The sequence below is a fragment of the Gobius niger genome, assembly GCF_951799975.1.
Source record: "Gobius niger genome assembly, chromosome: 16".
NCBI classification, from domain to species: domain Eukaryota; kingdom Metazoa; phylum Chordata; class Actinopteri; order Gobiiformes; family Gobiidae; genus Gobius; species Gobius niger.
This window is the reverse complement of record NC_136867.1, coordinates 7897524-7921148: the sequence shown is the minus strand read 5'-3', so window position 1 is coordinate 7921148 and position 23625 is coordinate 7897524. Positions and strand designations below refer to the sequence as shown.

At 42.4% G+C, this 23625-nt stretch overlaps 4 protein-coding genes across 4 annotated transcripts; 1 reads left to right on the top strand and 3 right to left on the bottom strand.

Annotated features, from left to right (window-relative positions):
• Positions 1-536: 536 nt before the first annotated feature.
• LOC306975426 (glucosamine-6-phosphate deaminase 2) lies at positions 537-3291 on the bottom strand. Its single transcript, XM_079572959.1, has 7 exons — positions 3148-3291; positions 2753-2882; positions 2571-2672; positions 2243-2425; positions 1967-2151; positions 1720-1894; positions 537-999 (listed from the first exon to the last, which is right to left on the bottom strand). The coding sequence occupies exons 2-7, from the start codon at positions 2874-2876 to the stop codon at positions 941-943; spliced, it is 828 nt and encodes a 275-aa protein (XP_079429085.1). The 5' UTR covers positions 2877-2882; positions 3148-3291; the 3' UTR covers positions 537-940.
• A 3021-nt stretch (positions 3292-6312) lies between these two features.
• On the bottom strand, positions 6313-7328 carry LOC306976244 (cytochrome c oxidase subunit 8A, mitochondrial). The gene is made up of 2 exons (XM_079574141.1): positions 7135-7328; positions 6313-6610 (listed from the first exon to the last, which is right to left on the bottom strand). Exons 1-2 carry the CDS (start codon positions 7237-7239, stop codon positions 6515-6517), a joined length of 201 nt encoding a protein of 66 aa, XP_079430267.1. The 5' UTR covers positions 7240-7328; the 3' UTR covers positions 6313-6514.
• Positions 7329-8928: 1600 nt separating this feature from the next.
• On the top strand, positions 8929-11645 carry rrh (retinal pigment epithelium-derived rhodopsin homolog; the record flags this gene model as incomplete). Its single annotated transcript, XM_079574051.1, has 7 exons — positions 8929-9013; positions 9220-9410; positions 10278-10377; positions 10550-10703; positions 11040-11208; positions 11281-11459; positions 11543-11645. Exons 2-7 carry the CDS (start codon positions 9258-9260, stop codon positions 11643-11645), a joined length of 858 nt encoding a protein of 285 aa, XP_079430177.1. The 5' UTR covers positions 8929-9013; positions 9220-9257.
• Positions 11646-12171: 526 nt separating this feature from the next.
• On the bottom strand, positions 12172-22495 carry enpep (glutamyl aminopeptidase). Its single transcript, XM_079574018.1, has 20 exons — positions 21660-22495; positions 20053-20194; positions 19371-19505; positions 19150-19270; positions 18851-19005; positions 17405-17518; positions 17197-17331; positions 17047-17112; positions 16902-16967; positions 16606-16766; positions 15284-15366; positions 15068-15201; positions 14942-14997; positions 14695-14845; positions 14535-14608; positions 14356-14460; positions 13201-13374; positions 13001-13141; positions 12547-12628; positions 12172-12466 (listed from the first exon to the last, which is right to left on the bottom strand). The coding sequence occupies exons 1-20, from the start codon at positions 22280-22282 to the stop codon at positions 12305-12307; spliced, it is 2880 nt and encodes a 959-aa protein (XP_079430144.1). The 5' UTR covers positions 22283-22495; the 3' UTR covers positions 12172-12304.
• Between the last annotated feature and the right edge of the window lie 1130 nt (positions 22496-23625).

The following is a 23625-nucleotide window of genomic DNA, read 5'->3' as shown; positions in this document are numbered from 1 at the left end:
TTTAACTTTAAAATATAAAACTAAAGCAAATTCTGACATTTTAGTTTTATCGAGCACAGGTTATTTTTACTCACCTTTGCCAAGCCTGTGTGTTAGGCCAGGAAAGCCGTCCCTCAGCAGTTAACCATAAACAAGCCTTTTGCTTGTTTTTAAAAATGATTTGTCATGGAAATTGAAACTAATACCGAGGAAGCAGATTTCTATGCTCACAACAGCTGTGTGTTAACCTGAATAAACCCTTTCCTTTTCAAAGAACATATAGTAAGAGCAGGAGTGGCCCGGCAAGCTGTGTGTAGTAGAGCAGGAAATAAGGGCAAGGTGTGAATAGAACAGCACAGGCGACCATTCAAAGTTTGTGCGTTGCTGCTTCCAAAATACAATGCCAAAGAAGTCTAAACGGTTTAAAAGGACATTCTGATACAAAAGTGTGTAATAAAGTGTACTTTTATTTAAAGAGGGTTTAAAAATCACTGTCGGCAATATGCAAAGCCAATAATTCACAGCCATTGTTGAGCGGAATGGTAACAACAGGGTAGTCAAAAAGACTCAAGGTCGCCTGATACTGAGTAAAATAAGTTTGGGTTTTCAGTCAACATAATTTGTAAAATAATCAAAAGGCAATAGTGGCCAAGCAGTAAAATAGACAATGTTAAGTACATAAGCATTTCAGGAGTGTTTATCCAAACCAGTATACCCCATACTATGAAACAAAATAAAAAAAAATAAAAAAAGAAGAAGCAAAACTGGACAAAGAAAATGAAAACTGCTGAACGTAAACAATGCTCCTTTACAACTAAATTGTAGCCAATCAACAAGTAATTCATGATCACATGTAACAGTACTGGCTGATGATTCATTGTATCAAATGTTTACTGAAGGAATAAAGTGCTCAACATGATCCAACAAGATACAGACTCCCTAATGACGCTGTTGAATGCTTTTACTGGTCCTTAATGCTAAGAACCGGGTCCACCAGCTTGTTATGGACGTGCATCAAACCTAAAAGTAAAACAAAGAAACAACAATTACAGGTTACAGGTATATTAGAAGTACTAGGATATATTTCAAAGGGCCTACGGGCAACTCATGCAAGACAACTATTTCTAAATGTTTTCCTCATCCATGCATGCAGTTCCCTTTTAGACCATGAATAAGGTTTCTTTAGCTAAACTGGATTACTTCATTTGAATAGGGGAAAATAGGACATCGCCACATGCAAATGTTCTGAGGATGTGGCCTATTCTTATTTACAAAGCGTACATTGTTTAACCGCTTACTCCCCACTTTCATCAAGAGCATTTTCTCCAGTACGGCTTTACCCAAATTTAAAAGCTTCTCGATGCCAGTATAATGCCCCATTTGAAAGCTAAGACCTGCATAACTGATTGCAACTTCTTTGTCATTTATCAAATATTTTAAGCGCTTTCGTCTCTTTTTAAAATCGCCCTTTTTGTCCGTTTTTCATCGCGTTTTTGTCACTTTTGTGTGGCTTTTTCATCACTCCTTACTCGGATTTTCAACGCTTTTTTATGTGTTTACGTTTGTCTCCATTTTGCTTTTTTTTCCATGAAGCTTTCAGATCTGGGCAAAGCCAAACTGTGAAAATGTGCTTGTTTCAGGGGTTTAGAGGTTAATGAGCTCAATTATGGGAAATGTTCAAATACATTTATTGTATATATATTGTATGACGTTTTTACAGATGTGAGGTGCATCAAGTACCTTTGAAGTATTTGACCGTTTTAACTCGTAACTCGAGGGTGGCATCTTCATCGCAGACAAAGATGGTTCGAGGATGCTGCTGGAAGGCAGACACTGTCCACATGTGGTTGACGCCTTCCTCGATGGCTTTATACAGAGCAAAGGCTTTGTGTGCTCCTGTGATCAGAATCATCACCTGGACAGACAAATTCATACGTCACATGCTGGTATTAGCGATGACGCAGGACCTTGATGACGAGTTTTATACCTCTTTAGCATCCATGACAGTCCCCACACCAACGGTAAGAGCCATAGTAGGAACCTTGGAGAGGTCGTTGCCAAAGAACCGAGCATTTGCGACAATCGTGTCTTTGGCAAGTGTCTTAACTCTTGTCCTGGACACGAGACTGGACCCTGGCTCATTGAATGCTATGTGACCATCGGGACCAATGCCTACAGACAGAGACAAGGCATGACAGGAGGACTAATCCAGTTGAAGATACATGGTTTAAAACAGGAAACGGTTGTGTATACACTGCATTACCTCCGACAAACAGCTCAATTCCACCAGCCTCTGTAATCTTACGCTCAAAAGCTTTACATTCAGTATCCAAGTCCTCTACATTCCCATCCAGAATGTGGGCGTTTGCGGGATCTATGTCTATGTGCTTGAAGAAGTTGTTCCACATGTAAGAGTGGTAGCTCTCAGGGTGTGCTCGAGGTAGACCTGTAGAAAAAACATTGAATATGAATGTCATTTTATATGTAATTTCAGATCAAAGCCAGAGGTGCATTTGTTGTCTATTTAATTCATCTGGTGGTTACTGGAATACAAAAGGTACCACACTCTGTTTCTTTGTTTAGTCACTTACCTACATATTCATCCATGTTGAAGGTTTTCACATACTTAAACGAGATATCACCATTTCTGTAATATTCTATAAGTTTCTTGTAACAGCCGAATGGGGTGCTCCCTACAGGCACACAGGAAAGAAAGATGAAGCCATAATAACCATGACAGTGTTGTGCGTTGCGTTTGGACAGCAGTGCTCACCTGTTGGCAGTCCTAAAGTGAAGTATTTCTCAGCAGTGGGTTGGAACTCGATGATTTTGTTGCGGATGTACTTGGCAGCCCATTCACTGGCCAGGTCATAGTCGTCCAGGATGACAAGCCTCATGTTTGACTGTACAAAAATGTGCAGAAGTGTTTTCCCAACATGTCACGAGACGACTGTACTATTATGAAGCAACCTGAAGCCCACGAGCAAAGTCAAATAAAACTGATCGTGACAAAAGCACATGAATAACTGAACAATGCCATCAAGATGAGTTATAATTTAAGCCAAAAGGCAGCACGAGGCTAGTAACGGACAATAAAATGATAAAGTATAAGTTCGTGCATTAAATTGTAGCTTGATCTCAGTAAATATTGCTACACTAGTTCCCTACCTGTTTGCCAACTTTTCTCTGCAGAGGTGGCTGAAATAAGTTTGGCACTGTGACCGCACAAACACCGCTGTCATGTGATCAAGCTGGTGCCACTCACTCTTCGACGCCTCCATGGAAACCAGGGCCAAGGCGCTTATAGCGACACCTGCCGGGATGGAGGTGAATAGCAAATAAAAGATAAACACTGAAGAGACGCATATTTAGTAATCAAAGTTGGCTCGCCTGGCGTAAGATAATAGCACGAATATTGCTAATTAAGCTCTAAATCCCCATCTGAACCGAGCACATTTAATTTATTTCAGTTCGGCGTTACCCAAATCTAAAAGTAAAAAAAAAGCACAAAAAAAAAGCGACAAAATGTGACGGAATCGCGACGAAAATGGCAAAAAGAAAAGCAAAAAAAAAAAAAAAAAAAGCCACAAAAACTCGACAAAAAAAAAGTGAGGATAAAGCGATAAAAAGCTGCCGTAAATGTCAACATCGTGACGAAAACACGACAATAAAGCGGCAAGAATGTGACAAAAACGCGGTTACGACAAAAGTTACGATCAGTTTTGTATCTTTGCTTTCAAATAAGGCGTTACACTGTGGCTCTCCGGTCCAGAAGCTTTAGATTTGGGTTAAGCCGAAGGGTAAGGAGAAAAAAAAAAAAAAAAAAATATAGATATAAATATATAAAAACATAGCCACGGGGGGGCGCTCATCTGTTCAAAAGCTCGGTGGCCAAACGCCGCCTCAGCAGAAGAAGACCGACCCAGAAGTTGCTGCACGTTTCTTCTTCAGAGCGAGCGTTTTGTAAGTAAGATCACATTTCTTTTTATTATTGATTAGCATTTAGCGTAGATTTCGCTGCGTAATCGAAACATTGCACCATGTCAAAAAATAATACTATTAGCTAAAAAAAAGAAAGAAAAAGGAGGTGTCTTTTTACCCCTTTGTTTTGTCCAGCGTGCTAATGTACGGCCCCGATCTTGTCCCCTTTTGGTCTCAAAACCGTGTTCCTTGAGGTGTCTATCCTTTTGTCAAATGAGGGATGGGCTTGTCCTTTTCGTTTTCTGCCAGTGCAGTGTACATGTATGAATTCATCAAAACTATGCGAAATAAACCAAACAAAATGCATACTCTAATCTCCAGTCTGCTTGCTTTTTCTTTTTCAGCCCCAGCACATCAGTGAAGTAATGCCTGGCACTATCATCACCATTTCCAAGGTAGGTACTTCTAATCGTGCCTGCTGTGGAAGTCAACATTGGCCCTTCTGAGGTTCACAAAGATGATGCGAATCGATGATGAAACGTAGCCAAAGCTGAGTGTTTGGGCTCTTGTCTCAAGCCTCTGATTATGCTTGAGAAGCAAGTTGTGTCTGTTGAGATGTGTGTTGTGTGTCTAAGTGTGTGTGGATTATGCCTGTGCGTGTCTGTTTGTCCTTTCTGAGCGATGATGTGAACTTACTAAAAACCTGAAGTGCCCTCATAGGCATTTAATGAAGGTTTCTACACTTGAACTGAGCTCAGAAAACAAGTTTAATTTTATGACTTATTTTAAATCTGACTTTTTTTCCCCTTCCCGTCAGTGAGCGTGACACCACTCCAGCCCCTTCGTCTTTGCCTGCAAACTCTACTGATCCAAGACAAAAAGAGGAGCTCTTCACCTGCAAAGGCTGTATTCAAAGTCTGCTGTACATGTTTATTCACATGGCCTGACCGTTTTAAAATAAAAAACATCTGGATTGAACTAAGCAAATGAGTACGAGCTTCTTATTGGATAATTGCTACATGGGTGATTGTCTTTCAGCTTGCAACGTGATATTTAAACCCAAATGATGCAGTGAGTAGCTCATCGTTCCAGTGGTCGTGTAATTACGTCTGAGAAGGGTCAAATCATTGGCCTGCGTCGAGCAAAGAAAACGTAAGAATATTGCAGAGATGACTAAAATTGGCTAAAGAACTGTCATAACGCATTATTAAAAACTGGAGGGAGAATCTTCACTTAAACATTTGACAAAATCAAATACAGGAAAAACTGTAAGGGTTAAGTTAAATAGTGATAACTTCACTAGCATAAAGCATTTCCACAAGCACAATGCAAAGGGAACTCAAGGGGCTGGGACTGAAAAAAAAAAAAACATGAGTGAGACTAACTGCAAAGAGGCTTCAAGACTGGACTCCAGAGCGAGGAAGGTGATGGCGGCAAAGCCCATTCTGATTTGGATTCTGATGTGGTCTGAGTCCATAATTGAAATGAAGCATCCAACAACTTTCATGGTCACCGGTGTATGGGGAGGGGAGATGTATTTAACTACAAGCGAGGATGGTTGTAGAGAAGGCCTTTGGCTTTCAAGGTCGAGAATATAAACCAGCGATGTATCCGCTCTAAACCTGATATTTTTCACATTGAAGTAATTTAAATACCATTTACATTTTAGTAAGCATTATTTAAGGACATTTAAATGTATTACAAACCTGTTCTGAAGTGGATCTCTTATTGCACTCTTAACTGTTATAGTCGGATCTACAATAGAGTGGGCCTCGAGGGATGGTGTGTGTGGCAAATTCCATGGGTAGTAGGCAAGAATTATGTCTGATGAAGGGCATGAGGCCCGAAACGTCACTTTTAATGGTGTAAGAAATAAATAAATAAAAATTGGGAGCTTACTGCTGTGCGGACCCTTGCTTTAAATCACTGTATTCTTATTTTGGATGCAGCACGCAGGTTTCACTGTCTTTGGATGTGCGTGCCTATTTCCTTTTAATAAGCAAGAATTAAACACATTACAGTTGGTGGTGTATCTACATTATTTTTGTGAGGCTTATCACCAATTCTGATCTTAAATCTTGAGGTTCAATAAGGTTGACAGACCTGCATCCAATTCTACTTTCCTCTGTACAGTGGCCAACATTCCGATTTGCACATTCATCATTTCCCAAACTATACATTGCTGGATCCTAAGCAGCAATAATTTTGTGTGTCGATTGTAAAAGATCAGCATCAAATGACTTTTTAACCCAATGACAACCTTTCGCAATCACACAACCTTCATTGGTGCAGTACCTGTACGTCTAACTAAATTAATGTAAACAGCTCAAATAAACTAAACTAAGACTTAACTATCTTTGTATAGAAAGGAAGAGCTAATGTGACAAAAAACAGGAATGCTGCTTAAGTTAATTTACATTTTATTGTTAATCTGCTTAAGATCGAGGAGAATGTATTGAATGTAACATCTGGATAAGCTTGTGCGGATAGTGACATGTAAAGAATGAATGTCCTCAATAGGAGGAATTGCAAAGAGGGACATGGTCTGAATGGTCCCAGGAACAGCGCTGTCAAGATTTCACCAATATGGTCTTGGTTGTGGAAAAAGTCCATTCTACTCTTTCTTCTTGTAGTCCTCCAAGTGGGAGAGAATCCATCCGGACGGCCCCAGGATGGCTAGTGAGAACAGACCAAGTGCCACGCTGGTTTCCTAGAGAGAACACAGTATCCAGACATTAGGAAACAAGTGAATCATAGTTCTCTGTACAGCAGATGAGCTTTGAGAAGACCCCAAAAAGGCAAAACCAAACCGGCTACCATTACCAAGTTACCTTATATTCCCACTTATATGAAGTTAATTTAATTTCACCAGTATGGAGGAGTACCTTGATATAGTTTAGTCTAGTTATAGAAGGGACAGCTCCAATTAAGTTAAAACAAACATTAACAACAGGTGAATAGACTTAGATAGTGAATGCTACCTTGCTAACAGCTAACTTTAACCAGCGGAATGCGTAAACACCTAAGGCAACACAAAACCCAAGACAAACGGATTTTTATTCTTTAATACATTTCTCTATAGTTCCAATCCACATGCCCTCCGTTCTGCCAGAATTTCTGACATAACTACTTGACCTCGCCGTCCAAGGACAGCCATAAGCTAACTAGCAGCTAGCGTTAGCCCTGAGCGTTCCGCCGGTTGTGTGGAGTTATTTGTGGCCGATATGGACATACCATCGCGCCAATCTTCTCTTTGGCCGGTGATGACGCTATGTTCGCCGTCTGTCCGCGAACCACCGGGGCTGCACGGCTGGCGAGGACTCTCAAAATTCCGGGCATGTTGTTAAATCTGTGTTAGCTTTCGTTCCGCTGTCAGAAGAATGAAGAGATGATTTCCTGGCTTTAGTTTGTTTTCGCAGAGACAGTGCGCTCAGATCAATTAGCCCCCTCTGCTGGTTCGGAGAAGAACTGCAGATGAGGCGCTTAAAGGCGCTGTACCTGATGTTTTGTTACTAGCAGTGGAGCGAAATTTGTTTTTCCTCATTTAGTTAAAGCAGTACTAAGTAGCGTGTTTACCTTAATAAATCCTTTTCGTAGTCCCTGTGGGGGTAATACAAGTGTTTATGGGATGGTTTTCTCTGGCCAGAAAACCATGTTTGCAACTTGACTGTCCCGGTCCGGAGAAAGCAACACACACTAATGGAATCACGAAGAAGAAGCTAACATGCTAACGGGCAAAGCTAACTGCGGGCTAACGTCACTTTAAACAGTATTTACAGCCAAGTTTGAGTGAAAAAAAAATATTTCCATTGTATAATTGGACGCACAGTAACCCTCTCTCCCTTCGCCTTTCCTGTCAGCGTAGTATTTACTCTCCAAGACAATTAATACGTTAAAAAATCGTAACTTGCTACGACACCTGCAGTTGCGCTTATGGCCTCTAGGGGGAAGAGTTACTTAGTACTGCTTTAATTGTAAACATAGACGGGCCAGTGTTTCCCAAAGTGTGGTCCGAGGCCCCGTGTGGCGCCTCAGAGGCATTGCAAGGAGAGCCCCCAAAGCTTTAATGGAAGTTTGAATGAAAATGTAATAGTTCAGATGTATTGCTTTAAATCCGTAACATTTAGAGTTACTCATTATTATCTTGCTGATGTAGACTATGTAGCACATTTCAAATATTGATGTAAAAGTAATCATTGTGTTGTTCCGTTGTGTGGGACATTTTGATAAATTAGATTGCATTATATGTTTGTTGCTCTTGTTATACATTTATAAACGTATAAAAGTTATAGATACAAATTTTAATTGAATTTGTAATCAAAAGTGTGGTCATACCGCCTTTGCTCTGCCCAATCCCATCAGACCTTGGAAGCTCAGCAGGGAAGGGCCTGGTCGGTACTTGGATGGGAGACCGTTTGGTAACACCAGGAAGCCTGGCGAATGTAGGGAGTGAGTGAGTGGTTGGTGGTGGTCGGAGGGGCCGATGGCGCAGACTGGTTGCCTCGCTTCCGTCAGTCTACCCCAGGGCAGCTGTGGCTACAATAGTAGCTTACCACCACAAAGAATGGAGTGAATGAATAATGCAATGTAAAGCGTCTTTGAGTGTCCAGAAAAGCGCTATATAAAACCGATGCATTATTATTATTATTATTAAAAGGAGAACTTCCTCAAACACACGTCAATGGTTAGCTAAGCAATAAACAGACAAAATGTGCAATTACGCAAGATCAAATCTTATTGGCAAGCACTGGACAACTCCACGTGAGGGCTAATCCTTTTGTAGCCCCATGTAACGAACAGGCGCTTGCTTTCTGTGAGAGGCAACAAGGGAGCGTTCAGTCAGTGGTATGCACTAATCTGCTTGTACTCTAATGCCTCCCCTTTTCTGCAACGATACACTTTGTAAGAAGCATCCACTGCTCTCTTTCCATTCTATTCTTTATGTTGCAATTTTGGGGGTCATTTTTCAAGTCAGTTGTTTTTAATTAGAAACGTGCGAAAAGGATGATTGAGGCTGCAATCAATATTTCAGATGATGCTGTGCCTTATGGAGGGAAAAGTGCCTTTACCCAACTGGAGCATAACATAGTAGCTGTATATCTCATCACAGCAGGTAACGACTATTATGTATTACAGCAAGTTTTATTCAATAGGATATACTTTAATTCATTCGATGAGATCATGTAAAAATTATAACATTGTGAAAGAGTAACTAAACGTGTCTATGCAGCATAGTAGGCACATACATTGTAGTACATTGATTATAGTGATTCACAAATTCTTCAGCTTCCAGCCTGACTGACATCTGTGTCGTTGCAGGGGTGATCAGCTTGTCCAGCAACATCGTAGTCCTGTTGATGTTTGTGAAGTTCAAGGAGCTGCGCACAGCCACAAACTTCATCATCATCAACCTGGCCTTCACAGACATCGGGGTGGCTGGGATCGGCTACCCCATGTCCGCCGCCTCCGACCTCCATGGCAGCTGGAAGTTTGGGTACACGGGATGCCAGGTTGGTTGCATAAGGACTACTCACTGGACAAACGCTCACTGGACAGTTTGCATTTTCACTTCTGTATGTGGTTAGTGTTGACAGTGTTTCAATGCAATGGTGGATAGTGGATTTTTTTTCTCCCAAGTTTGACCAGTATTAAGGTGGAGCGTAAATTCAACCAGGAAGACTATATTTAGCTCTTTTTCTTTATCTGTCTGGCTCATGCTGCCATTACAATCTGCCTCTTCCTCTTCACCACCACCCGTTTTTCGGACTATGCTTGTATTGTAAATGGCCTGTGATGCCCGTTTACATACAATGGCCATACCGTACAGCGTGACGTATTTCACCCTATTATGAGAATGAAATTGAACTGACTGATAAACTCTCCTTGGAATGACTTGAAACTTTGTTTGGAGTAGGACGCCATGAGCTTGTCTCCAAGGAGATGTTGTTGCTTTGCCTCACAGCACAAATGCTTTACTCACTTAAAAACATACTAACACATGGTTTAGAAACATATTTGCTCATCTCAATAAGCGTTTTACAAGAGTTAAGTTGGATGTATGACAGCAACATAATGACCTGGATTGCTCCATCCAGGTCATGGAGGTAATTAAATGTGGCGTTAACATTCTGCGCTTTGAAGGTGTTATGTCATTTTTCACATAAAAACAAACAAGCGAGCGTGAGCTCTCCTGCTGTAGAGGCTGAAGCTGCTCAAGTATGCACTTTCATGGATTCTTTGGTAGATTATTTCCTTCAGCATTACATCACAACAATGTGCCACATGTGACACCGAATTCAGAGCCCACAAAATATGTTGATTCATTTTCACAGCACAGCATAGTATATTACATTTTGTGTTTGGTTTTCTCTCTCTAGATCTATGCAGCTCTCAACATCTTCTTTGGCATGGCCAGTATCGGCTTGCTCACCGTGGTGGCTATCGACAGATACTTAACCATTTGCAGACCGGATTTAGGTACAGTATGTTGTTTGATCAATTGTGTGAAAAATGTCAGAAAGTGAAATTGGATGCCGGATGGTATTGTGCTTAAGGGTGTGCAAAAACAGGAGTCTTTCTTTGTTTTGCCTGAAGACTTATCGTATTACAGTACTCTCAAATTACCTGCCTCTTGTTTTTCTTTCCTCAGGACAGAAAATGACATTGCGCTCCTATAACCTCCTGATTGTAGCTGCCTGGCTCAATGCAGTATTCTGGTCCTCCATGCCCATCGTGGGCTGGGCTGGCTACGCTCCTGACCCCACGGGAGCTACCTGCACCATCAACTGGAGAAACAATGATGCGTGAGTGTTAAAGGGAGACATCATGCTAAAGCTTTGAACTTTGAACTGTTTTAACCACCTCAGAAACCTTTACCACACTGCCTGACAGCATTCTGCTATTGTTAATGCTGGCAATGCTTCTAACTTTTCATTTCAAAGTGTTTCATTCCCCACTTTTGCCAGCAGAGGGCGGCAGACTGTTCAATTCAAATATGTCCATTCTTCAACAATATATAACAAACACTTTGCATTCATAACTGACAATGAGCCTCATAGAAAATTGGATACAGGCTGCATTATCTTAAATAATAATAATAAAATAATAAATCATTTCACTCTACTGCCTCCCTCCCACAGCTCCTTTGTCTCCTACACGATGGCAGTGATTGCCGTAAACTTCGTGGTGCCTCTTTCCGTCATGTTTTACTGCTACTTCAACGTGTCTGTAACTGTGAAGAGGTTCAAGGCCTCCAACTGCCTGGACAGCATCAACGTGGACTGGTCCGATCAGATGGACGTCACCAAGGTCCACGAGCTGAAAATGTGATAGACTCAAATGTCAGGAGCGTTGTGAGTTGACTCCGTTCTCGCCCCGCAGATGTCCATACTCATGATCGTGATGTTCCTGGTTGCCTGGTCTCCTTACTCCATGGTTTGTCTGTGGGCGTCCTTCGGTGACCCCAAGACCATCCCTGCCCCCATGGCCATCATCGCACCTCTGTTTGCCAAGTCGTCCACCTTCTACAACCCCTGTATCTACGTCATTGCCAACAAAAAGTGAGCACTTACTTGTTGCCATTTGTTGCTGTTAAATTGTAACCTAAAATGTAACATATGGATTGTTTGTGAACTTTGAGCAGATTCAGAAGAGCCATCATCGGGATGCTTCGGTGTCAAACCCGGCAGAGAGTGACCATCAACACGCTTCCCATGACAACATCCCAACAGCCGCTGACCCAATGAATTACATGATTATTTGTAGAAAACGGAAACATGATGTTGGACATTTTCTTTCCCACTCATTTGAAACTATTGGACTTCCTGCACTAGTCAGAGTGTGTCTTTCATGTGTTGTGGAATTTACTGTGTAAATCCCCATGGCTGTGCCATGTGTTCATCTCACATAATATGACATACTAGCCAACTCTTTATTGGATGGAACTGTAGCGTTTAAATAAACAGAACAATGCCATATGAGTGACTGATGTTTGCAACAGTTTCCTTGTTTAATTTCAACAGAAACACATCAATGCTACACATTATATTATTTGAAAATGTATAAAAGCAGAGATCTTTTTATACATTTTCATCTTAAAAGCCCTGGAGCCACCGTCAGCCCTTAAAGTGAATGAGCCACTGAAATGTCGTCATTTTAATTGTGTGGACACAAAACTGATCAGACATTCCGAATCCTAAGTGGCTTAAAACAAGTAAGATTGTCCAAAATGTTGAGATAAAATCTTTCAGCTTAGAATAAAAAATTGTATATATTACTGTATGTTTGTTTTTTATCTGGGATATAAGTTATTCATAATAACAACATAAAATTAAAAAAATGAAACAATGTACAGTACAAAGAAAGTAAAGCAGTTCAGGCTTGTCAGTCCAGTGTGAGTGAGTGCCTAATACATTCTGGCGACTTCCACATTGTTGTCCAGCCACTTCTGGATCTCATCCTGGTTGCGCTGCATCCACTGGATGTTGTTCTTGACCGTCTCTATGGCCTGCAGTCGGGGCATCGCTCCTGCCCCTGCGTCTGGCGTCAAGTGAAAAAAGTGCTCCATCTACCGGAAACACAACCAGGGAACATTTAACCAGGAACAAAGAAGATATAGGCAGCGGTTAGGATGTGATTTTCTCTGACCTTCCACAGCTGCAGCTCTGTGTTGTACGAGGTGCTGAGGTAATTCAGAAGACGGCCCAAGTTCCTGTCATTGATGGTGTATCTGGGAGACAAACAATACAGTATCACAGTGATGAGAAGTACTGTAAAAGCCATTCATAGTGCCATCATTTGTTGCAGATTCCCTTGAGCTACGGAGTAGACCATCCACATGTAGAGGGCCCCACAAACCACCAGGGGGCCCCAATGCTGAAGTAGTCCTGTTGGAGGCCTCAACTTCAGAAAATGTGCAGTAGTAGTAAGACCAGATTTTTTCCATTTGAATTACAAAACTTTAGGTTTTTATTCCACTCTTACAACAACAGGAAACTTGCAATAAGTTTCTTCTTATTTATATCAGTAATATACAAAGAAATGTATATCTGTATCTGGAGAGGGTTGCTGGAGAGGAGTGATTATGTGTGAAGACACTGACCGGCTGACCAGGAAGTCCCAGTTGAGTGTGGTCCAGTCCCAGGCCATGCTCTGTCCCAGGGGGTTGTAGGACACATAGCGCACCAGAGTGAACAAGTCCTGGCTCTTCACGATGCTTTCGTTCTTACTGGCCTCCAGCAGCCTGTCACACGTCACAGTTAGTTAGCGTTCTGCTTTGGTAGGTTTGACGTGTGACGTTACCTGTAGAGGAGGTCCACGTTCTCCACAGAGGCGAGCCCGTACAACAGCTTGTCCTTCTCCTGGGCCAGTGACTCTGTGGTGTATCTCTGGAACAGCTTGTTCCACTTCTCCTCAGAGCCATCCCTCTTCATGCCATAACGGTACACCAGCAGCCTGAGGTTCACCGCCACACTGCTGCAAGTCAACATGTGTATAATGCTAGTAACATCGCAGTGCATGAGGAATCTCAACAGGTGGATAACACAAACTTTGGTCCATTTGTAAAGCTGTAGCTGCAGCGCCAAATCGAGGAGACCCGTCTTGTGTTCAGTGGTAACTTTGTCACTGATGTAGGGTTTTGGAAATATCATATTTGTCCAAAAGAAGATACATGACAAATCTGTAGGGTTTGGGCTGAGACCGAGTCCTGTTGTTTAGGTGTTACAAAACAGCATCAGTCTGTTACAAGTTACTGATAAACTGGCCATGCTTTTGATCAGCCACAAACAAGAAGTCCGTCTGAATGTTCGGAGGCCGGCAGCAGCACCATGACCTCCGCTCAACAGGGTAAAACTAAGGTAATAACTTTGAGCGCTATATTTCGGACACTTGTTGAAAAGTATGTGCAAATGATACCATTATATTTTATAATATTCATATTTTAGAGGAGGCCAGGCAGGCTGAGTGCCTATTTAATAACATTTTTTTCTTGGGAAAAGACTGATAGAGTTTGTCGAAAGCACATTCACTCCTTGCTTTTCCCCAACACACAGACAAGTCAGGCAAGAGAATAAAGAGAATAAATTAAGAATCGAATTGATAGGTAAAATTATTGATGGCATTGATATCAATAAATTCTAATCAATTCCCATCCCTAAATGACCCAAGCTACTGTATGTGACATTGTGTAATTTGAATATCACTTCGAAAACAACAAAAAGCATTCAAGGGTCACTTCATTACTAAAAACTATATCTTGACAAACACATCAATACATATATGTGCCTGTAAAAAGTTAATTGCAATGTTGCCAAAGTCAAAACTGGGTAAAAGTTCTCAACAACGAATTGTTTCATTCATCGAATTGGGACAGATGCTGGGTAAAAATTCAGCTTAGGACTTTATTTGTGTGCCTTTTACGGTGTAATTCAGACATCCTGTTGAGGAGAGAAATACCTCAATGTCCCATCAATCCACTGGTTGAAGAGGCGAGAGGCTTCATCCAGCGCTGCAGTGTCTCCCATCTGACAGGCGATGCTCAGCACGGTCTCTCTCAGTAACCTGCTCACAGGCAGCGATCACATCAGGCTTTAGTAGAACACAAACAAACAGTCTACGCCACATCATCACAGTACCTGGTGTTTTGGTCTCCTTCGTCAACCCACCCGAGCTGAGTCGCGATGCCTTTAACATGGTTTCTGAACAGTGTCTGCAGTCAACACAAGCAAACGATTAAGGAAGTATACAGAGTGTTCTCAGAATATTACCTCCATGTTCATGTAAGTCAAATCTCACCTGAAATTTCGGATAGAGAGCATTGTTACTTGACAGCATGACCCGGACATACGCGATGGAGTCAGCCAAACTCTTCCACACAATGTAGTCGGTCTCATTGTGGAGGTACTGGGTGAGAGTCAACGCGATTCCATAGTCTATTAGTTCACCCCTTACAACAACAACAACAACAACAAAAGTACGTTCAATGTAATAATCATGATGTAAAACTACAAATTATTTATAAAACAATTCCAAAACATCAAACCTGGCAAGAGCAAAGACGTCATCAATGAAACTGGTCCGATCGGCCGCGTCAAACTCCTACAGGCGCAGGAAAGGTAGAAACGTCAGTAGATGAGAGGAAAGGTCTTGTCGTGAAGCCTGCACTTACCTCATGATCAGTGAGAAGCTGCTGACTGATGGAGGTCCACGTGGGGCCGTCGTGGTTCACTCTGTAGAAGCCAATGTGGTCGTTGTTTACCTTCAGCAGACCGTCTGCCGATGAGTAGTCCGGGACCACGAGCTCTGAAAACCATCATCAGTGCCAGTGAGAAATTTCAGTGCAAAAAAAAACCTTATCATCGTCATCAAATCATGGAGGCAGTACCGGTTTGAGTCTTGTTAAAAATTGCCGAAAAGTTCTGGTTGGTCTTGATGGCATAGAATTCCACAGGCATTGTCCATTTGTATCTGCAAGACATTTATTTTGAGAGGAAAATATTATGATTCATGACCTGCTTTGTTTTCACTTTCATACCATTACACTGCGTTCCAAATTATTATGCACTTTATTAAGCAGATCATCATTTTCAAGCAGTATGGGAAAGAAAAAGGGCCTCTCTGCTGATGAAAAGCGTGAAATAGTTGAATGCCTTGGTCTAGGTATGAAAACCTTATATATTTCATGAAAGATTAAGCGTAACAATCGTACTGATAAGAGATTTGTGGGTGACTCAGAGCACGCTACGGTTTCTGCCGGACAAACACATCAGATTAAGAGAACAGGTATTTGAAGCTGCTGGTGCCTCCAGAGGCTGCAGTTGTGCATAAACCTTCTATCTGGCCTCCCCTAAACTGTAAACTGTGGCTCTGAAATACACGAGGACTCATTTTGTTAATTTCGTCTTGTTCACTGTCAGATCAATGGAGTAGTGGATAGTTGGTGAATGGCCACAATGTCCCAACAAGGCTGTGACGCCTGAATCATGGTGAGAGAGCTGGTCGGCCCCTTTAGGCTCCCTGAAGGTGTGAAAATTACCTTTGAAAAATATGTGGAGTTTCTGACTGACCACTGTCTTCTATGCAACAAAAAGAAGAGCCGTGCTTTCCCTAAAAAAATCCTCTTCATGCATGACAACGCACCATGTCCTGCTGTTCCAGAACACCACTGCATCACTGGCTGCTATTGGCATAAAAGGAGAGAAACTCATGATGTGGACCCCCTCCTCCCCTGACCTCAACCCTGTTGAGAACCTTTGGAGCCTCAACAAAAAAAACTTCTATGATGGTGGGAGGCAGTTTTCATCCAAACAGCTGCTCTGGGAGGCTATTCTGACATCCTGCAAAGAAATCTCTCCAAAAACTCACAAGTTTAATGGATTTAAGGATTTTGAAGCTGCTATCACACAAGGGCTCCTACGGTAAAATATAACTTGACCTGTTAAGATTTTTTTTGATTGAAATAGCTTTTGATTTCAGTAAACATGACCTCCTAATGCTACAAAGTCAACAAATGACCATTTTCAGTTAATTACAAGCTTTAAAATGTATTGAAACGATGAGTTGCATAATAATTTGGAACGCAGTGTGCATACAAAATACTGTTATACTGCTACTCTGATATGACACCTATGATCATCACTGACTACAAAATCTATCTCTACGCAGAAAGTGTCCCACAGGCAGGATGGGTGTAGTGTTGTTACTGACCCCAGAGGAGAAGGGGGCAGGCTGCTGTTGGCGTTGGGGTCCAGTAGGAAGCGTTTCTGGGTGAGTGTGGCCTGTGCGTCAGTGACAGACAGGGTCAAGACGGGGTATCCCATCTGCTTGGTCCAAGTGTCCATGACCTCTGCAACTGGAAGCCCACTCTCCTGCACTCAGCAAAGACAGGCAGGTGTTATTTATTGACATTAAGGGGTATTGGGTATCAGTTTGGAAATGTTTAGATTACTGATTTAACTGAAAAACAACAACAACAACAAGGTTTGAAGAAAAAAAATCCTTACAGCTGCGAGTGAAGCCCAGAAGTCTGCAGTTTTGGCGTTCTGGAAGTAGAAGTCCTTCAAGTATTGCTAATGGGAGAAAATGGATTTTAACTAAATTTGCAGCTTGACACTCCAATATATTATTTTTGTGGGTACGCTTACTTACCCTACAGCCATCTCTAAACCGATCTTTACCCATCCAGTCCTCCAACATTCGAAGGATTGAAGCACCCTAAGCAAAAAAACAACAACAAAACATTACATTTGAATCTGTATCTAAGCTTGCTTTGTATATATTATGCAAATGATCATTTACCTTGCTGTATGAAATAGAATCAAACACAGATGTGATCTCGGCCGGCGTAGAAACGTCCACAATTATGGGGTGAGAGGAGAGAAGAGCATCATCCTCCATCACGGGTAGAACGTCACTGACTATCATGATGTCACGCTGTAGAAATAAAATGAAGAATCAAAAAGTATGCGGCAGCAGGATATTTGTGCCTATTTCAACCCAATCTTACCATTCCCCAGTCTGGTTCAGCCTTCTCCACGCCCACATACTCAAAGAAGCTGGCAAAGCCCTCGTTCAGCCAGAGGTCGTCCCACCAATCCATGGTCACAATGTTTCCAAACCACTGTGGAAGAAGGAGTGGGATTCTCAGAGTGTGAAATATGGTGTATTTTGCTCCCAATATTACTTATTTAAACTCGAGGAAGATACAGTCAAACAGAAGCATCCAAAACATTTGTGTTATTATTGGTGTTTCACAATGGGAATCGCTTTGGGCGTCACCAAAGCTCCAACGACTATGACAGAATTTGTGATTTGCTACTTGTGGCCATTTTAATTACAATCACTCTTGCAGTCCTAACATAAATCCAAGAATTCAATTCCATTGACCTTTACAGAGCATTGACATGTAACCTACTCCCTTTCCACACTGAGCCGTCATTTCCAACAATATGTAATGGCGTTTCCTTGTTGAGGGGTTATCTCAAGGCCACAGGCAAACACACGCAGTAACTCAGTGCTCTTTTACTGCTGACTCCTGATCTATTTAGCTTTGAAAAGGTTCATAAAGTTTTTATGAACTGTCTCTGAGCCTCATATCTCCCTTTATGAAAGACCTCCTATCTGACAAAGACACACACCATATCAGATCATAAACGTTAACAGGCTCACTGCGCTTAAACTCTGGACCCCTGTTTTGAGAGCGACCTTGTAGGTGGCAAAATTTGCAAAAAAAAGAGCAAAAAAAAGCTGGGCTGTTTCTAGCTTTACTTAGCTGTGAGGGCCCTCAATGCAGAGATTCCTCATGAATCTATCAAACAGGGTCATTGATAAGAACTATTGACAACAGATCAGTCTATTTCAGCTCGGCGGCCCTCTGATGTTGTGTCAGGCATTGTATATTGCAAGAAATGGCTCTTGAAATGAAAGTAAGCATTGCACCAAGTCAGGTGATATAAATATTAAGAGATCCCCCAACTCTACAGCCAATAGGCTCTTTGCACTGACTGTTTTTGGCGAACTTCCTTATGGCCAGTGCAGGGTGCCTCATTTCTATTTCCAACAAAGATGAGTCATAAGCCGTGCCCCCGCAGAGAGCTTTTCAGTTGGCTTTATTTAGTTAATAGTTAGGGTTATGGCTATGGTTAGAACAATGTAGGGGGCGGGATTATAGCTTGCCTGGGTTGGAAGATAGACTGGAAGACACTGACTACTCTGAATGTGGCGTTGGCGAATGCATCCCTCTCCACGAGGTTACTTGCTTTCAATAAATATCTAACCACACTTTACAGCAAAGCCATATCAAACAAAAGGTGAACCCTGCATTGAATGAGGCACTTCTTTTCTGTTTGAGCAAATGTAAAGTCATGTAGAGTTGCCGTGGGATTTTTTTTAACTCCGCCCACCCCTAATCCATCAGCCAGAGGAGCCCTGTGTGTGTTGACGCCGGTGGTACCTGGTGCACCAGCTCATGGGCGATGACACTGGCCACTCGCTGCTTGTTGGAGGAGGAGGACTCATTCATGTCGTACAAAAGGTTGGTCTCTCTGTAGGTAATCAGGCCCCAGTTCTCCATGGCTCCAGTGCCAAAATCAGGGATGGCTATCTTATCTGCATCAGACAACCACAAAATCAAAGTCCAGGCGCTGAACCAAAAGCACATTTACTGAACACACGATGTCGAGCCGTGCAACAGGAAATACCACGAGACAGGTTTTTCCAAAAAGAAATATGCCTCTCGAGTGTGTTCTTTACCAAGTTTGGAGATGCTGTAGCTCATGTTAAAATACTCCTCGAAGTAGTCGAAGATGATCTTGGTGGTGTTGGCGGCATACTCGGCGGTGTGGAGCTGAGAAGGCTGGGCCCAGATCTTCAACTGGGTAGAAGAACAGAGAAGTTGAATACAGTGAATATCTGAGACGTTTGTTTGTTTGTTTGTTTGTTTGTTTGTTTTCCCCCCTATGTAAGGAACTCACTGGTATTCCACTGGCAGACGTTCTCTCCACAGATTCAAACCGGTGCACGGCAAAGCAGACCAGATACGTGCTCATGGGGACGGATTTCATGAAGGAGGTCCTGCGCTTGCTTCCGGGCAGAGTCTCCGGGTCCCCCTGGCGCACAGTGATTTGTTATGAGCGGTACTTTGGTGGCAGAGTGATAAGCGTTGAACTCAGACGCAACAAATGACAGTGCTTGGCTTGTACATTTACTCAATCGCTATCACATCGTAAGCGTTTATAGTGGAAACATGTCAAGTGAGTTGTTATCGGTCTGGTGAATCTTTAACTGCTAAACTGATCAATGGCTTCACACAAAACAGTCCACAGTTTTGTGAAAATGAACCTGTTTCTGATGACACATTCAGACTCTCAGTATGATTCTGATCCTCAATAGTATTGTTTATCGCGATATTTTCCTGCCTCACTAGATCGAACTTCAAATTTTGTTATCTTGAAAGGCCTACTAAGTACTACATTGGTTTGTAGAGCTTGGAAGTAGGGCTACACGTGTTTATTTGCTGTGAAACGTTTCAGAATTACTGCTATAGACGGTTCATGTATTTATCAGCGAAATGTATTCATTCATTCACTACAGCAACTAATATCTCGACGAAAACACTCTTAAGCGCACTACAAAGACCCCAGTGGGACCTCTCACCTGCTGGGGCATGTTGGACAGGGCTCTGTAGTCCTCGTGGTGGGTGATGGACACGGTGTAGGTGGCCTTCTTGTTGGGCTCATCAAAGCAGGGGAACGACTTGCGGGCGTCGGTCGGCTCGTGATCGGTTGCGGCAATCTTTCTGCGGATGAAAAGTGAGATTTACGACACTGGTTTGATACAAGAGGGGGCTATTGTTGCCGGGTGTCACAAAACTATAGGAAATATTAAGAATTACGTTTTATTGTTGCAACACAAGTTTGAATTTAAACAACCTTGTGCAACAGTGAAAACAAAGTATAGTTAACTTATTTGAAACTATGAGTTCATAAGAGCCTTCATTAGGATTGTGTTTACACTAGTGCTACTGAGTTCTGTCAGTGACATTTTTGCTTTTAGGCCAAACTGTGTGATTTCGATTTAACACTAATGCACACATCGCAAAGAGAACCTTCATATGTTTGTACTGTTTCCTCTCATGATGTTCAAATCTGAAACAAACAGCATTATAAACATCACATCAGTGAAATGCAGGTTCTTGTTAGACACCGGACAGTTATGATTATGGGCATTTTTGCACCGCTGAGACCTGTAATTTGAGTGCGAGTCTTAATAGTTGTTTTGTGGTCTATGTGGTCTATTTGTATTATGCAATATGCTTAATATAGTGTGCAGCCTCATAGTGAAAGTGGCATGCAGATAGCAAATGCTTTGGACTAAACACAGACTACACACATAACAAGTGTTTACAGGTCTATGACTGTGATTACATTACAGCAGTGCTAGTTTCTGACGGAACTGTTTGACATGTCGTACGTGATATCTATATTGTTCCTTATCTAAAGTACTTCTGTAAGCTCAACTTCTGTATTGAGCTCCAATATGACATTTTACAGTTATTGTGCCTGGTCTGCTGACTTTCACTTGGATTCCTGGTGCTTTGGACAAAGGGATGTTTTGGAAAGGGTTTTACAGTTATTGTGCCTTTATCGTTTGTGCGACAGTGATCTGATGTTATGATAGACAAAGCCAAAGTCTGTTTATATGCAGGAAGAAGTAAATGTACTACATCAAGAGAACATTGACCTCTCAGCCTTGTGACCGGTTTATGATTTCACTTGATCAACGTTCCTCCGCAGATTTATGGAAACTTGAAACTTCAAAGGTCATTTTTCCTCACACTTTGGGGACAACATCTCCACGTTAAGTAGCACCGGACACCAAGTTTAAGATAAGATAAGATAATCCTTTATTGATCTCACAAAGGAGAAATTCACTTGTTAAAGTCGGCGTTCAAGAAGATCACTCTTCTTGTATCACTGTATCACTGAGTGTTTAGTATCACTCAGTGTTAATAAATTGCAGCTGATACAGAGATTATTGCACATGTTTATTAGTTCGGAGGGATTTGTCAATATCTAATTCCTGTCAGTTCTCCACCCCCTATAAACAAGGTACATTTTAATATCTAGTTTACTCAAAGACAATCCAATCTAATTTGTCAAAAGACGTAGATCTGTCAAGAAACATGTCAAAAAATGATCCACTCTTTTCTTACACTTCATCTAAAACTATCACAACTTCCAGATGATAAAAACAGCACTTACTTGGTGACACCTCCCTCGTTGTAAACCACTCTATAGAACCCCACCACGGATCCGGTGAGCACTCCTTGGAAGTCCAGGCTCAGCAGGTAAGATCCTGGAGACAAAGTACCATCCGCCTCCACCACCACATACTCATGCTCCTTGTACTCGAAACACCTGGTCACCCCCATGCTCACCCCATCCTCCAGGCCTGCCCATGTCCTCAACCGGGGCAGCCCACTCACAAAGGTCTGCCTGATGTGGAGCCACAGATGCTTTGTAGCTTTAGTCACCTGGACCTGTATCTCCACTGTCCCAGAGTAGGTATCGTCATCCATGTTGGGCTCCAGGTGGAGGTCATAGTGAACCGGGTTGATGTAATCCGGCAGGCGAAAGTTCTTCCAGTCCCCGTTGGACTCCTCGGACGGCAGGCAGGGCCCTTTGGAAGGCTCGGGCGGCTGCGTTGGGGGTAAAGTTGTCGTAGGAGGAGGAGGAGGAGGTGGGCTGGATGACCCGGAGGATAGTCCGACCCCGAGACCTACCGCCAGGGAGCACACCACCACTGTAGCGCAGATGATGGCCGCGTGCTTGCCCCGAACGCAGTAGCGCTTCTCCTGCTTCTCAAACTCCATGTTGTTGACCATGGTGAGACTGTGGAATGTAGAGGAGTTTTATGTGCACATGATGGAGCGCAGAGGAGTCTTTTGCAGAGGGGCGGGATCATTGTGAAGAGGAGGAGAGGGAGGCGTCAGTCCATTAAACATCAACACATCTGGTTGTAAATCAGCAGCTAAGGCTTAACATAGTGTGTCCAATGTCCGTTCACGGAAACGAGCATTTTTCAAGTCCCCAGTGGATCCCCAAGTCCAAATGATCCTGATCCACTTGGTTGTTTCAAAAATTCTTCATGGTCTCCTGACTTTCCCTTGGATTCCTGGTGTTTTGGACAATGGGATGTTTTGGAAAGGACCGATCTCTCAGCAGTCTCAAACTATGCAGATTTTATAGCAGGCAGAGCAATTCTGTTTATGGACATTTGGCCAAAGGAAGCACACGTTCCAGGAAATCTCAATTTGCCAAACGTGAGCTCAGCTGCACAAGTTACCAGCAAAGGGAGTCAATAAATGTCACACTTGGGTGGTATGTTTAGCTTATATCTAGGTACAGATGTCTTTTCACTCATTACTCAAACTTTTTTTTTTAAGTTGCTGGGGCTTTACTAAAGAGAGAGTATAGAGCAAGTGCTTTGACTATTAGACTACAATTATTTCCTTTCTACACCTGCTGAAAGATGACAAAAATGAGCTTTGTCACTTCTTAATACAAACACTGCATTGGTGATCGTCCCTCTGTTTAAAATTGGTGCTCCTTTACTCATAGGCTGTTGAAAAAATAATACTCAATATAACTGTTTCTTGTCTTTGATAATTACAGTGTTCCTGGCGAAAAGAAGAGTAAAAAAGTATAAAATCTATTATGTAAATATACTCTAGACTAGAGTTACAATTTCCTGTAAAGTAGTTGCTAAAGAGGAATTGTTTGACGATTGCTCAGGACTTTTGGACATTTCTGTTTTAGGTGGTTTAAGTTTGCGTCTCTTGCTCTTTTTGGCCGGAATGATTCTGGACAGGACGGGAAAAGGCAAAGTCTTGTTCAAAGGTGTGTTTGCTGTGGAGTTTTGCAGCGTTTCTTGTAAAATGCGTATGGAGTCCAGAGGAGGGACCTGGTTGGGTCTGATATTGCTGGTTGAGGGCTTGGCGGACTTTGCGGACGGCCTTTTGGGAGGGGGTCTCTTCCGTGGCCTCTTGGTTCTGGTGAAGCCCACTACCCTGAGTTTGATGGGAGCTTCCGAAATCCCGGCCATGTTCCGTGCTTGGCAGCGGTATTCTCCGGCGTCCTTGTAGGAAAGACCGTTGAGGCTGATCACAGACCAGCGGACGCCCACGCGGGGACTGCCCTGCATGACTGAACAATCAACAACATAAAA